Source organism: Vulpes lagopus, chromosome 4 (genome assembly GCF_018345385.1).
Source record: "Vulpes lagopus strain Blue_001 chromosome 4, ASM1834538v1, whole genome shotgun sequence".
NCBI lineage: Eukaryota > Metazoa > Chordata > Mammalia > Carnivora > Canidae > Vulpes > Vulpes lagopus.
The window spans coordinates 106,146,614-106,162,217 of record NC_054827.1 but is presented as its reverse complement, the minus strand read 5'-3'; the positions used below and the strand labels follow the sequence as shown (position 1 = coordinate 106,162,217).

Sequence of the window (15,604 nt, the reverse complement as noted above, 5' to 3'; positions counted from 1 at the left end):
AACTATTTTCTTAAGTACTGGGTGACCTAGACATTATTCAGTTATGCAAAGCAGTTCCCAGGGTTTAATTATTATAGTGTACATTATTAAGGTGAACAAATACATATTTGTAGCATTCCAGTTTATTTTGTTTTCTTTTAGCTTCATATTTCCTGTTGAGAGTACTTTCGGGAAGATATAAATTTTAATATCCTCTGATCTATTATTACATGGATGTTTCTGGTTAATGCATGGCCTATTGAAGATCTCTCTAACACCAACAAAGCAATGGATTTTATGATGATTTGACTGAGACTCTGTTTTTATGAGAAAATATGTGAATACAAATCATAATCTTATTTTATATTCAGGGGTCAGACCTTATAATTCCAAGAATTAAAATAAGAACAAAAAGCATCTTTGATTGTAACTTACTTGAAAGGCGTTTTTAAAGCCAACTAAAATACCTACTTGGAAAAGGACTAGAATGTGTTCAAATTTAAGCATGTTTAGAATGTGGTAGGAAAATCTGAAGCCTGTTTATAAATTAGGCTCCAGTAGTACTTCTTGAATTGAGTCAGTGGGGTCGATGAGGAGAATATTCTTCATTTTGACATCACCTTTGCTTTTAGTTGTAATTTATTTTCATGGTGAAAATCAGGACTGATTTACTAGTAAACTCACAGAAAATAGCAGAAAGGAATAGCAAAGCTGCACAGTGATTTTTCAGTTGCCAGAGAGTCAACTAAATCATTGCTATTTTTAATTTGAATTATTTACTTGAAGCATTTACTTGACAGTAACTGGGGCAAAAAACCCTCCCATTTATTAATTTTTAAAGAAATAGTACTTTTGAAACTTGAAACCTCAGTAAAGCTGATATTTTGATGTTAAAGTACCTTTAATTGGTATTGAAAATAAACTTTTTTTTTTTCCTATCCAACATAGTGAAGGAGAGGTTTCTTTAGCTTCTCTCAGCCTTGACAGTATTGCTCTAGATTCAGTGTCAGTGTGTGTAGTAGGTGGCTGGTTCCTTGAGCTGGATGCCATGCTAAAATAACATGCATTGTACATAAGTATCATTTGCCACCATGGAGCGATTGCTATCTGAGATGTTCTGAAAATTTTCTTATATATTTAAGTGGGTTTTGGAAAGTTGGATACTTTCTCATGAAAAGAGCTGCATATTTATTACTGTTGTGAGTGTTTCTGTAGTATGTTGGATTATGTTTAGCAGTCACACCGGCCCTTAAAATATTTTTAAATATTGCCAAAATTCAGAGTTTTAAAGTAATGCCAGTTTAGTTAAAATTTTATTTCAAATTGCAGAGGTGTTAATAATGGATGCTGCCCGAGTTTGCTTTTATAAAACATCTCAAAGAATATCTTTTCAGAGTCCTAGGAGGAGCCACGCTTGTCATCTTACTGAGTTCGACCACCCCCGACTTCTTTTTAAGAGTCTGCCAGACTGTGTATCTGCTTGCTCCTGTGCTTTCTCATTTTCTTTCTTCTTTGCTTGTCTGGAAGAGGTCTATTATACAACATATTTCTTGCATATATATTTTATGGGGCATTATAATATAGGAATCCTTGCCTATTCTCATTTATTCTGATCAGTAGTTTTATTTTTCTGTTTATGTACTTGATCAAAGTATACCCAAGCAAGAAATAATCTAACCTATGCAGCGTGTATGGGGCCCTTTTGGATAGAGTGGGTATCAGAAAACATTTGTTCTTTTCATCAAGTGAATATTTAAAGACATTCTTAATGTGGGATTTTTAAATGGCAGTAACTAACACTCGAGACTGGAAAGATAATAGATTATTCAACTGGGAATCATTTGTAAATTTCCATCATCTAATTTTTGTCGCCTTAGAACCAGGCTAACAAAAATCTGAACACAAGCAAAATGTCTATGAACTCACCCTCACATCCAGGGGTGTAAGTGTATATGGGTGTGGTGCTGAAGGCAGGTGTATTGGAAGGCAGGTGCTGGGTGGAAGGCTGACAAACCCACCAACTGGTTCTTTTTATTGGTTTGTATTTAAAATTGTGGGCTTGGTCATCAGACTGCCTGGATTTGAATCCCAGCTCCACTACTTTCATGCTTTGGGAAGTTAAGTGATCAGGTCACATTCACAGAATTATTTAACCTCTTTCAACCACAATTTCCTCACATGTGAAATGGGGATTAAAAAAAAAAAACTATTTTACAGGAATGTGAAGACGGAGATTATGAAATCTAGTGTTTGGCATGTGGTAGGCTGTCAATATATGGTAGCTCTTAGTATCGTGGTAAGCAGACAGGATATTTATTTTCCATTAATTTCCTTACCTATTTTGTTTAATTTTTATGATTGTTAAAAAAAATCAGATGAGTTATATGTTAGAGAGCCCTAAATAAACATTTGTACCTATAAGATGCTAATTTATTTTGGTGGTTGTTTTGGGTGAAAATACTTGTTGTCATGATTTTGGGAAAATAGACAAAGAACTGACTTTAATACTCAGATTGTAGCATCTATAACTGTGTGTCACATGTAAATGTAGGAACTCACAGTTTAACCAGGGGAAGTGCTTTATTTTAATAAAGAATATGTCCAAGTCATTTCTGCACCAGTGTTCCTAGTTGCTGGTCACTGGAAGGTAAGAGGATTTCCTCCCAAGAGTATTTATATTCTGGTTTCTAATTGATTGGGAAGACATATTGGCAAAGTGGATAGGTCATTTGCCTAAAGGTATTTTTTCCTTAAGCGTAATAGTAAATGTGGTCTGCTCGATTAGATTCATAATTGTACTGTAATCTCCCAAATTTATCCAAGTTTTAACATCCAGTTAGCTGGCTAACCAGCCAGAGTAGAGCTTCGCAGTCCTGGACGGTGACAGGGGTAATGAGAGGATTTTGCTAGGGAAGAATTTTAATTGTAGATGAAATTCAGCAGCCTTAGCATGACAAATGAGAGATCAAAAGAGAACAGTGGTGAAGTTACTTGCTGTTCAGAAAATTTGTTCCTCCCTCCCTCCGTGCTATATAGCCTATTTTTCTTAATTGTGCAGAAACAGCTTGGATTTTTTCCATTATTATGAATATTGAGAGTTGCTCATTGAGGGTAAAAGGAATGATTTTTTAACTATTTTTTTTTTTTAGTATCTAAAAGTATGGAAGCCTAAACATGCATTCATATTGTCCATAAACTTCTTAAACATTTTTAGAATACTATTGAATATTTCAAGTAGGAGAAATCTCCCTTTCCAATTTGCTTTTAGAACTGAAATTATAGAGCTTTGAGACAGTGAAAATCATTTAAAGGATCGAGAGCCTTCTCATACTAAGAACTGGTACTCGTCAAGATTGAGCAGTATTCATATGTTGCCGTCTCCTCATTATTGAATACTAGGAGAAAATGATGTCTCACGATCACAGAAATGTGATTTTCCTGTTTCTCTTTTCTTGCTCAAATGTGTTTTCTCTGGAAACTGGGAATTCAGGTGTTAGTTGTTTGAATATAATATGCATATTTGGCTAATATAATAATGGAATGCTGTTATTAATGATTCTATTTCTCTCTTTCCTTTTACCATTTTTCATCATTCAATGGGTTCAATATCCAGCGTTGGTCAAATCGGAAGCGATTGAGTGCCAGCAAGGTAAATGTACCTGTTTTTTTCTTTACATCATTTGGGGAAAAGTTCATCTTTGTACAAACACAGACGTACACATGATTGGTATTATCCAACTGTCATACATAGTGACAGTATTCTCTTCCTCTCACTGTTGCTACGAATAGAAAGGAAACAACCTCCCTTTTAAATTTCATTTTAAATGAAACTTCATTTAAAATGAAATTTAAAAGCGGCATAGCCAGATGTTTGAATGTATACATGTTTTAGTGGTGACATTTTATATGTACCAGCCATGTTAGAATGTTCCACTTCATTAAGCCTGGATTATTTGGAGTGTAGTGCTGTTAGAATTAGCCCTGTAGGAAGTTATATGCCACTACATGGAAACTAGCTTTGGTGTTGTAGGGGCAATGAAAAGATTAATTGAGAGGAATATGTGGTATATTTTATAAATCTCTTTTATATTACTCTTATATTTACCATTTATTATGTTGGTTGCTGAGAGTTTCTTGAAAGATTTCTTCATGAAGTACTAGGGTTTTTTTTTTTTTTACATTGCTAGTATCTTTTTAAGCAATTATAAACTGTTGTCCAATTTGTAAAAGCTCTGCGTGTATCAAGGTAGAAGAGCATGATTTATCTGGTTATTAAATTAGTACTTTGTGAGTGACTACATGTCAAAATTGGTGTGAACATAAACAAAACCAGAAAAGTATTTATAACTGAATTTCGCTGCTCTGCTACTTTTAAAAGAGAAAAAAAACAACATGGCCGTGATGTGCGTGGGTATTTGGCAAATAACCCGACGATCTCTGTATATGCATTTACACACACTTACGTGCACAAGTGCACGCCAGCTCTCATTTCCAACCTCACCATACAACAGCTATTTACTTCTCTGTAAAATAAGGTGATTGAAACAAAGGCTTTGTGAGTTTGTAAAAGTGCATGTGTGAAATGGGGGGGGGGGGGAGAGAATTGTCCTCTGACTAACACTAGTCGTTTGGGAAGAAAGATGAACTTTCTAAACCTTCCTTTTTAAAATCTGAAGGAATCAAAGCCCACCTTCCACTAAAACGTATATCCTTTGCATTTTGAACACTCTAAAAATAACTCCAATAAGTGTTTTGTTCACCAGGTCACTTGGTTTGCAAGACTCTGGTTTCTTGGTTTCTCTTTGTTTTTGTTTTTGTTTTGTTTTGTTTTGTTTTTAGAAATAAAATTAAGAGACAATAAATAATAATGTGGAGCTGTCTCAAACATTCCCCTAACTTTTGTCTTATTCCTTTATAGTCACTAGAGGGTAGGAGAACATCATTTCTTGCCACAGAAGGGAGCCCTTCTCTTGCTCTCCCATATTAAGAGCTTCTGTAACCATCTGAAGCAGTAAAGTTTCCCGGCATGCTTTGGAGAAGCCTGACAAAGCAGTATTTTCTCGTTTATTGATTCTGCTGTGCACTAAAACACTGGTACTGTACATCAATAACCATCTTTAGTTAGGGAGCTCCAGCCTGTGGAAGAACATAAAGGCTAGAAAGAAAAATTGTGAGCTTGGGGAATATTGGAGCCTAGGGAGGACAAGAGAGGTTATGGGAGGATGAGCGAAGGAATGAGGAGGGAGACAAGAAATGTTGACGGCCTGGATAGAGACATCACAAATGCGAAAGGCACAGAGGATCCTGGAGAGCAGTATTTATATCTGTCCTGTGGTCTGGTGTCTCACCGCAGAGCTGCCGTGTTCTTTTTTTCCTTCTCTCGTTGTGGTTTCTAGAATTTTTACTTCAGTGCACTGGGCTCTGAGACTTAATAAATGCCCAGAGCTGGGGCATGTGTTTAATAAAACCTCAGTGGAATAGAGCCCATGGAAGGCCACTCCTGATCTTACATGGGAGGTGTGCTTTGTAGGTTGATGAAGGATTTCAACTGATGGGTCGACTTTTTGCTACTTAAGAGTTTGCGGGTTTTGGAGGAAGATTCTAATTTGACTTATGAAAATGAGTCCCATGGAAAATCTGTAGGCGCAGTGATTAACCCTCTGTAGATGTAGTTAAAATGCCCTGATCAACCTATCTTGGTATTTTTTTAAACTGTAAGCCGCTTTTTTTCTCTTTTTTTAGGATTTCCATATTATACTTAAAAACGAGGTAACAGAAGTTTGACATAGAGAAGATTACTATGCTATGAGTATCTAAAATTTTACTAGTCCTAAGTAATATATTCTCTATAAAATGTCATTGACTTTTTCACCTCAATCTTAGTCTTTTAATGGCTTAACTTTATTTAGGTAATTGCCTCTTAAACCTCATGAGTTTATAATTTTGCACCATCCAAAGGGACACAGAATGTCAGACTCTCTTCTAAAGTGTTTTCTTACTAAGTTGACCTTGACCGTAATGTGGTAAATATGTAGAAATTGCCTCTAAAAGTGGGTTTTGGTTTCACCCGGAGCCTCTGTTTACCTTCCAACGAGCATTTTAGCTTGAGAATTGAGAATTTGCCTTAACAGGGCCTGAATCAGATAACTAGTTCTTTTTAGATAGTTATTCTACATAATCTTTTCTGCTAATAGGTCTGTTTCCGAACCTTACTCTTTTTCTAATGCATGTAACACTTAGAAAATTAATAACAGTGACTTCTCTAGTATCAGATAGTTTAATGCAGGGAAAAAAAAAACACCCATAGTGATAAAAAAATGGAATTGAGAAATCACTGATCATACCCAGGAATATGTGGGCATACACTCACCCACATCCTTCCCCTGTGCTTGCATTTGAGTCTGTGTAGGTCCTGTGGCTGACCACGAGTCCCCTTCCCTAGGATTTCCTTTATTTTACATGCATTTGCCCTGCTGTAAATCTCTATATTTTACATGCCCCCCACCGACCACTGTTTTATGAGGACTATGCCAGCAATCTGAAGTAAGAGATATGACCTATACCACTTTTTATATATATATGAAATTAGTTGACTCATGGTGATGTCGATTTTTTGGGTTTCTATCAGCTTTATATATTTTTTAAAGATTTTATTTATTCATTCATGAGAGACACAGAGAGAGAGGCAGAGACTTAGGCAGAAGGAGAAGCAGGCTCCCTGCAGGGAGCCTGATGCAGGACTTGATCCCAGGATCATGCCCTGAGCCAAAGGCAGATGCTCATTCACTGAGCCACCCAGGTACCCCAGCCTCATATTCTTATATCTTGGTACCTCTCTGTTATTACAGAGACTGGTAACCACAGAATATGTCTTCTAGGTTCCCCGGTCAGGTAGTCTCCCATTGGCTTTATGCAATGAGAGGAATTGTAGGATACTATAGTGTAGGAGAATTTCCAGGGTATCTCTTCCTTTTCCCACTGTTTTACATGCTGTCTAGACATGGACTGTGTTTTGCATTTCTCCTTATACTTGCCTTGGTTTCGGCTTCTACTAGGTGAGTCTGACTCTCTAGTCTTTACTCTTTTTGCCTCGCTTGCCTGGGGCTTGCAGATCCTCAATTCCAGGGCAAAAATCCAGCCCTACATCTGTGCAGGTACTGTTGTAACACAGCCGTTACCTGTACGCATTGTCTCTAACTGGCAGGGGCAGAGTTGCCACTATATTGTAGTTGGCACAGAGACCTAATGGCCTGAAGCCCGAAGACTTATTCTGTGGATCTTGGCCGGGAAAGTTTGTCCTCCCCCGCTCCAGCCTGAGAGTGCTAGCGAGGGCTTCCTCCTGTGGCCTACCTTAGCTTTTCTCGGCCCTGTCTGTTTGATCGCTCAGTCATCCTATACCTGGGACACCAGTTCTCTGCATTATATTCCCTCTAGTTTCAGTACCAGGAGTGGTTCACTTTTCCTGTTGGATTCTGATGCAACCTATAGGAGCTAAGCCTTTGCTTTTGGCTTTTTTGTATGCTATTAAAATTGTCATTTTCTTTTCTTTTTTTTTTTTTTAAGATTTTATTTATTCATGAGAGATACACAGAGACAGAGACACAGGCAGAGGGAGAAGCAGGCTCCCTGTAGGGACCCCCAATGCAGGACTCGACCCTAGGGCCCCGGACCATGACCTGAGCCAAAGGTAGATGCTCAACCACTGAGACACCCAGATGCCCCTAAAATTGTCATTTTCTTTATAAGAATCATGCATCACATGATGAGGGTTCTGCATGAATTTAGGTTCTACCCTCTCTGGTTTTTCTTCTCTTTAATTCCTTTTGCTCGGTCTGTCCCTCTGTTTCTATCTGACATCTAGGACTTATGGAAGGCAGTCTATGAATCTATGTAACTATCTCTATCTATCTATGAAGGCAGCCTATAAATCTATATGTCTTTATATAATCTCATCTGCCTAATTTCTTTGTCTATAGATCTGTCTGTATCTCTTTAACCTAATTTATTTGTCTGTATGTCTGCATCTGTCTACTATCATCTACCTAGACATCACACTGCATGGGCCCAGGGCCAAATATCTGAACCCTGATGCCTCTGCTCCCTTGTTATGAAGTCTAGATCAGCATTATCCTGGGCAGAATTACTTCTAAGGCTTTCCTCATTTCCAGGGGCCTCAGTCCTGCTAGGTTAAGACCATGAATCTGTTGGCATTCTCCAACCTTGTGTGTGATCCAGACCAAAAAAACAGAGTGTCCGTGGAGCTACAGCCTTCCTAAACTTTTCACCGAATGTCTCCTCGCAGTGACATAAGAGTCTACTTTGGCCCAAAGCCTATCACTGAGCATATATTATGTTGGCTGGAATACTGTCCTGAGGATTCAGAGATGAATCGGGCATGGCCATCATATGATTGCTGAGTCAGCGGGAGACAAGCGAGTAGGGAGGTAGGTAGGGGTATTCAGAGGGCCTGGTTAGACTTTGTACTAGCTTTGCAGGTGGGCTGAGTGCTGGGGACAGAGAAAGACTGCAGTGAATCTTGTCAAATGAGAGGGAGGAAGAAGTGAATTGAGATATGATTATATAAAATAATGTAGTCCATGGCAGGTGCTCCAAAGCATTTATTATCAGGCTTCAGCCAATTGAGTTTTCAAAGTGGAGTCCCTGAACCAGCAGCATCAGCATCACCTGGAAATTGTTAGAAATGTGAATTCATGACCCTCCCCCCACCAACATTTCAGACCTCTTGAATGAGAACTCTGGGGATGGAGCCCAGCAATCTTTTAGCATGCTCTCCATGAGATTCTAAAGCATGTGCATGTTTGAGAACCATTGGCATAGACTTGAGTCTGATATGGGGTGTTGGATGGGAAGAGGAGCAGACGAAGCTAGCAGTGTGAGAAGCATAGACCTCATAGGCCAGTAGCTAGTGCTGCTAAATCTTAGGAAGGACTAGGAATAGGGTGAAGCAAGAGCTGTGCCAGGAACACAAAACAATGGAAGGGATTTAGGAGCCAGACCTGCCTGTTGCAGAAGCCTGAGAGTGAGTGCCTTGCTTGCTTCACTAATAGGGAGGTAGGACAGTCCTAGAAAGGCATGTCCCTGAAGTATTTTCCCTGAAGGAAAGGCATAGACAACATTTAACTTCAAACTTCTTAGGGGTTAGGGTGAAAAAGAAAATCCTATTGAATCATGTGGCCTTCATTTTTTTTTTTTTTTCACTTTAGTTTTTAACGACAGAAAGTGCATTAGCAGCATTTTCCTGGTCCTAATCCCTGAGAAGTAGGTATTCATAGATTGTATCAAAATTTTAAAAATCTTAATTTAATTTTTATTTGTGAGTTCAAAAATTGAGCAATGGCATTTTTTTCACAGTGAAAAGTGTTAAGTTTCCCGTAAAACTTTTATAGCTAATGTGTCTATACAACCTACAGATTATTCATTATTCTTGGGACTATAATCTAGTTCTCATGTACAAATTTAAATCTCATGGTCCATGTCCATGTACTTGTGGGAAATTTAAAAGGCTTTCTTTATATGCTTATGCAAAGATTTTTGTGTGGTTCTAGGAGAATTTATGCCTACAGGATCCTCTTCGGGTGATATAAGAAGCTGCCAAGAAGGAGCTTCTCTGGGAGCCTGTTGCATGAATGTATGGATCTTCTCATGTCATGCTATAAAAGCTGTTGACAATGAACAGTTGTTTTACATGTTAAAAAAGCTTGGAAGGAATATTTCAGGGAAACCTTTTGTAGACTGAATATTCTCCCGTAGCTTTTCTAAGCAATGCCAGCAGAGCTGAATCTCGTATTATTGTTCATTTAGCTTACAGAGTTATTTTTTTCCATGCATTTGTTTCCATTGACACCTCCTTTCTCACAATGACTTAGGAAAACTGAATAATTAGAGTCAAAATAGGATGCACTGGTGGTGTCAGAATATATATTTTTATACTCCCATAACTGAGATCATAGAAAAAGGATCCACACAGTAATTGGCACCTAGTAGGTAGGTCTTCCTAGAAAAGTCTTACAAAAATATTTTCTCACTGCCCCTCCTTTTCATTTCTGTTTTTAAAATTTGTTTGATATTTTGTCCCACCCAGGGGAGTGCTGTGGATAATCGTCCTGTGGTATTGGTCAGCATGGTCTGTTCTGGAGTGTGGCATAGCCAGCTGTAACATTGCTTTTGATGCCTACAGGCTGTGGCCTCAGCTCCTGGACTGCATGCTACTCCTTTCAAGATCTTTCTTCTCTCCTAACCTCTCCGCCATTCTTCCTGGCCCATGACAGAGAAGAGACACCTCACTGACATGTCTGTCATTTCTGGGTTTTCTTCTGCAGTCATGCCAAGAGACTGGAGCCCACATCACCATCTTCCCAGCATGCCACTTGGCTAGAATCCTCAAATAAAGCATCTGGCCAAGCTGTAATCCATTTTATATGTCCTAGGAATGATAGCCTGTTCACTGTTTTGAAAGTCTGTTCCTAGATCACAAACTTGAAGATTCTCTACTGTTGGAAGTGAAAGTTCCACAGTACTTATCTTCACCTTTGTTCCCTTTTTACCCTGCCTGCATTCTCCCTGGGATTGTCATGACCCAGAAGTAAATTGTTAGCTGAAGCTTTCCATTTTCCTGAAAGTCAGTATGTTTTTTTTTAAAGGATTTATTTATCTGAGAGAGAGAGAGAGAGAGAGAGAGAGAGAGAACAAGAACTTATGAGGGGAAGAGGGAGAGAGGGAGAAGGAAACAGACTGCCCATTGAGCATGGAGCCTAACTCAGGACTAGATCCCACAACCCTGAAAGACCAGACCATGACCTGAGCCAAGAGTTGGATGCTTAATCAACTGAATCACCCAAGTGCCCCATGAAAGTCAGTACGTTTTGTTTTGGTTTTTGTTTTTAAAGATTTTATTTATTTATTCATGATATATATTTATATAGAGAGAGACAGAGATACAAGTAGAGGGAGAAGCAGGCTCCACACTGGGAGCCCAACGCGGGACTCAATCCTGGGACTCCAGGACCATGCCCTGGGCCAAAGGCAGGCGCCAAACTGCTGAGCCACCCAGGGATCCTTGGCTTTTTTTTTTTTTAAGAGTTTATTTATTTATTCATGAGAGATACACAGAGAGAGGCAGAGACATAAGCAGAGGAAGAAGCAAACTCCCTGTGGGGAGCCTGATGTAGGACTTGATCCAGGATCATGCCCTGAGCCCAAGGCAGATGCTCAACCACTGAGCCACCCAGGTGCCTCAAAAGTCACTTACGTTTCTAAGTTAAATATCACACCTTGTATTCACTGGTAATAACTAATGTGTGTGCCTTGGATGGGAGTAACGATTTCTGTTCAGAAAAAGGGTGTGGATTTGGTGGATTGGGGGCTGAGGAAGAAAGCGCCTATGAATGAAACAACATAGGAATAGTGAAAGGTTCTGATCCTTTGGGAGGAAGGAGAAAAACAACAAAACCCTGGTGTACTATATTTTATCCTTTATGTCGGCTGAGAAATTAGGGTCAGGACCTAGAAACTTTGCTCTATCTCCTGGTGTTTGTTTCAGCTCAGGTGGGGTGGGTTTTTCCTTTGATGGGTCATTTCCTTCTCTCCTTTCACATTCCAAGCTGCATTAAGATGACAAATTTCACTTATAGGCTCAGGCACAGACATGAAAACCTGAGCTATGGAGTTAACAGAGTGAGTGCAGAGGAGTAGATTTATTGTGAGGAGACAGGGATTGTTTGAAGAGTGCAAAGGATTTGGGGAGCCCAACTCTGTATCAGAGCACACACAGGATGGCCCCAACTGTACCTGTCCCTCCCCCACTGACTCTGCTCTCAAGCCCCATCTCTTGTCCAAGACTGAAGACAAACGTTAAAGTAATTAAGACACTTCTTTAAATCACTCCCCTACCCCAGAATATGTTGCTCATGGGCGAAACTTTATTTGGACATAACCTTGTAGCAGCTTTTGCAGAAATATGGAGGCAAAAAGAAGTAGAATAAAGGCCCTCTGTGCTTGTCTATCTCTGAACTCTGCAATAAATAGTTCACTTTTCCTACTCTGCCTTTAGTAAGGGGAAAAAAAATCTTGGACAGCAAAGAGCAAGTCAGTCACATCAAACACGACTGCGTTAAATACTAAAATGTTCAAAGTCCGACTGAGATAGATAAAGGCTTTGATGGAAAGTGGATATTTCCCAGGGACATTACAAGCAATAATCCAGATGTTATGGTGTAATGCAACGAGTGTCCGTGGATAGATCAGGAGCTCCAGCCAAGCCGAGCCTGATGGAGGCTTTAGCCTTGCCCTCCCATGCTGTTCCGCCATATGGAACCTATCTCTCGGCCCCCTTAATAACCAGCTTTGGATTCCATTTTCACAGAGCTCCTAGAGCTAAGTGGGGCTGTTTTATGGACAAGTTAGATAGAAGCCTTTCCAAGATAAACATCCAATTTGAAATTAGGACATACCAAGCCACAAAATTATTTTAGGGCATATTTCATGGAAGTGCTGCCATTTTTCTTAGGCAATTGCCAGACTGTACGATGCCCTTTGATCCCATGTGGACATTACTCCCTTCTTTATAAAAAGGATTTTGAAATAGTTGCAGTGTTTAGGGAGGAATATATCTGTCGGAACTTTGAAGCATGGCCATGGGACAGGTCATGCTTTAGCTGGTTGGTTGGCAAGTCAAACTTTAAGAAGAAAGAAATTAAAAGAAAAAAAGAATTGTAACAGGATATATGAATCAAAATCTCATTTTCCTTTTAAAGATAGAAGTTTTCAGCTGGTGTACTTAATAAGATGTATTCAGTGTATCCAGATCTATATGCTCACACAGATTTATAAGCACATGTGCATACATGTTTATATATGTGTCTATATATAGACTGTGTTATTAACATGAAATTGCTTAACTTTACTGATTTCCTTAAGTTTCATTATTGAATATATTCTATCCACAACCAAACTGGAAACAGAAGTTAAGGAAGAATTGTCCACGTTGTCCCGAGGAAAGGGATTTTTTTTTTTAAATCCCATGCGCCCTCCCTGCTCTGTCTCGGCACCTCCAAAACTCCTGTGCACATGTGCCTGCATTTTAAGAGAAAGGCAGCACAGGTGTGAAGTTTGAAAATGTAGATTTCCTTAAATGTGTGTTGTTTAAGGAAGTCATAAAATGACCAACTAAATACTTGGTGTGGCATTGCTGCATCATTTATTAAAAGTGGTGGAGTGACACGTGTTGGATGAGGTAAGCTGGTATATAATTAATATGATACTGACATACCATTTGTTGTGATAGATTGTAACTAACTGGTGTCCGAGCGAATTGGTGTCGAAATGATCTCGAAGATATATTGAGTAGATGACAGGAATGAATATATAGTGTTAGAAATTCATTGCTTTACTATGGTGCTTGATGCCATTTACATTCTCCAGTCCATTTATTTCTCCTTCAAATAAAGCAGCCTAGGATCATACCATTTCATGTATTGAACAGCGAACATAAATGAACTCTACCAACAAAATGCAGCATGTGGATCATGTGGGGATCTTCATTCAAACAAACTAACCATAAAAAAGACATGGCTGAGACCTTAAGGGAAATGTGAATATGGGCTGGATATTTAACGATATTAAGGGAATTATGGTTACTTTTGTGGAGTGTGATCATGGCATGGTGCTTATGTAAAAACAAATATGCTTTCAAATATTTCAGGTGGAGAAAAATAGTGAAGGGATACATGAAATCAGAGTGGCAAAATGTTGAATCAGATGAATAAGTATGTGGAGATGTATATACCATTCTCTCTGCCTTTGTGTGTGTTTGAAAATTTACATAATAGAAATTAAAAATAAATAAAATGTGCTTGTCCTCCTTATAATTTAATAATAGGGGATGTTTGCTTTTTTCTATATTCTATTTAAGATGTGTGTGAGTGTGCATGAGTATAATAATTTAGAAAAGGAAGAAAATAAGTTAACAGTTACTGAATCTCTACTGGATCCCAGGCACAGTGCTAAATGCTTTATACATCTTCCTCTTCCCTGCAGATCTGCAAAGCTTATTTGGCTGGCTAGCTGATTGCAGGCTGTATGTGGAATTGTGACTCTCACAGTGGTGTTGGGCTTTTTAGTAGTAGCCCAAGGAATACAGGGAAGTGTGGACAGATTTGAGTGTGAAAGATAAATTCAAAACTATTATTTCTAAATACCCAGAGGTATTTTGCTTCCCTGAAAAGCAATGCCTTATGCTTCTCTCGGTTTCCCAGAATGCCTTTCTTCCCTTCCTACTATTAAAATAACTGAAGGCCCAGATGAGGAATTCCTACCAAGGAGCACATCTGGGTGGGAGTATAGTAGGCCAGTGCCAAATCCAAGTGTTTCTCCCAATCATCCTTCACTATATTGTTACAAGTCCAGTGCTTGTGGAGGAAATCATATAACTGTGCTTGCAGGTTTGCAAAATCAATGAAGACTAATAACACTTTCACCAGTCAGGGAGTGCTATTCATAATCCCATATTGAAAGCTGGAATTCCTGTGATCACCAAAGTCACACTCAAGAATTATCAGCAAGTTTATATGTCATCTTCATTCTTTGTTTTAGTCCTCTTTGATACGTAACCTGCGGCTCTCAGAGTCCTTGAAAAAGAACCAACTCTGGAACGGGATTATAAGTATAACGTTGTTGGAAGGGAAGAATGTCTCAGGAGGAAGCATGACAGAGATGTTTGTCCAGTTAAAACTGGGAGATCAGAGGTATAAAAGTAAGGTAAGTTCTGTCAATTCCTTAAGAAGAACAAGATCTTTCACAATAAAGGAACTGAAAAAATAAAATGTTTTCCACTCTAAATTTCATAAAAAGAGGAGAAATTTATTTTTTGCCCTCGTAACTATTAGGAGCATTCCAGACAACAAAATAGTTGTATAGCTGCAGTCAATTAATATACCTTTTGGGTTGCTTAGCATAATTTATTTTAATATAGTAACTGGAGCTAGAGAAGGCTTATTAAATAATAGATTTTGGATGCATGATTTATTTTCGTTTGAAAATAAGCAAACATTGTTTCATAGATTACAGTAAAGGGATAACTAAATATTTTCAAAGTCCTACAAAAATAAAATCATGTAATATATTTGGGTGAAAACATTCGAGATAACGAAAAATATTTTCAAAATCATATACTCTTTGCTTTCTCTTACTTGTTAGTACTAACACAAAAAATAGACATTTAATGCTGTTTTTGCTGTGATTTTTTTTTTAAACTGAAGTGTTAGAGATTTGTTTTGAATAAAAGTAATGGCATTTTTTAGCTGCCTTTAAAACTCAATCATCTTACTCTCCTGAAACAAATTCCACTTAATTTTTAATCTTAGTAATTTGGTGTGGTTTTTATTTCAAAAACCATAGTCTCCAAACCATGGTAATGAATTTGTTTTACATAACAGTCAGACAGGAATATTTTCTCGGTTTTATGGATTGGGGGAACTAGGGTACTTGAAAGTTAAATCACTTGCCAAAAGCCACATAGAAAAAAAAAAAAAAACCAAACATTGGTGGAAGATTTTGAAAATAGACCCAAGGATATTTGTAATTTGGGCTTGTAGTGTAGAGGACGTAA

At 38.3% G+C, this 15,604-nt stretch overlaps 1 protein-coding gene across 3 annotated transcripts in view; it reads left to right on the top strand.

Annotated features, from left to right (window-relative positions):
* The window catches only part of MCTP2 (multiple C2 and transmembrane domain containing 2), a 241,187-nt gene that overhangs the window by 93,149 nt on the left and 132,434 nt on the right, over nucleotides 1-15,604 (top strand). For 2 of the 3 annotated variants that reach the window (XM_041752071.1, XM_041752069.1), the window contains exons 8-9: nucleotides 3,593-3,628; nucleotides 14,590-14,754. In XM_041752071.1, coding sequence (XP_041608005.1) covers nucleotides 3,593-3,628; nucleotides 14,590-14,754 — 201 coding nt within the window. Of the gene's footprint in view, nucleotides 1-3,592; nucleotides 3,629-14,589; nucleotides 14,755-15,604 lie in introns of those variants that run through there. The other variant, XM_041752072.1, reaches the window with a different exon arrangement.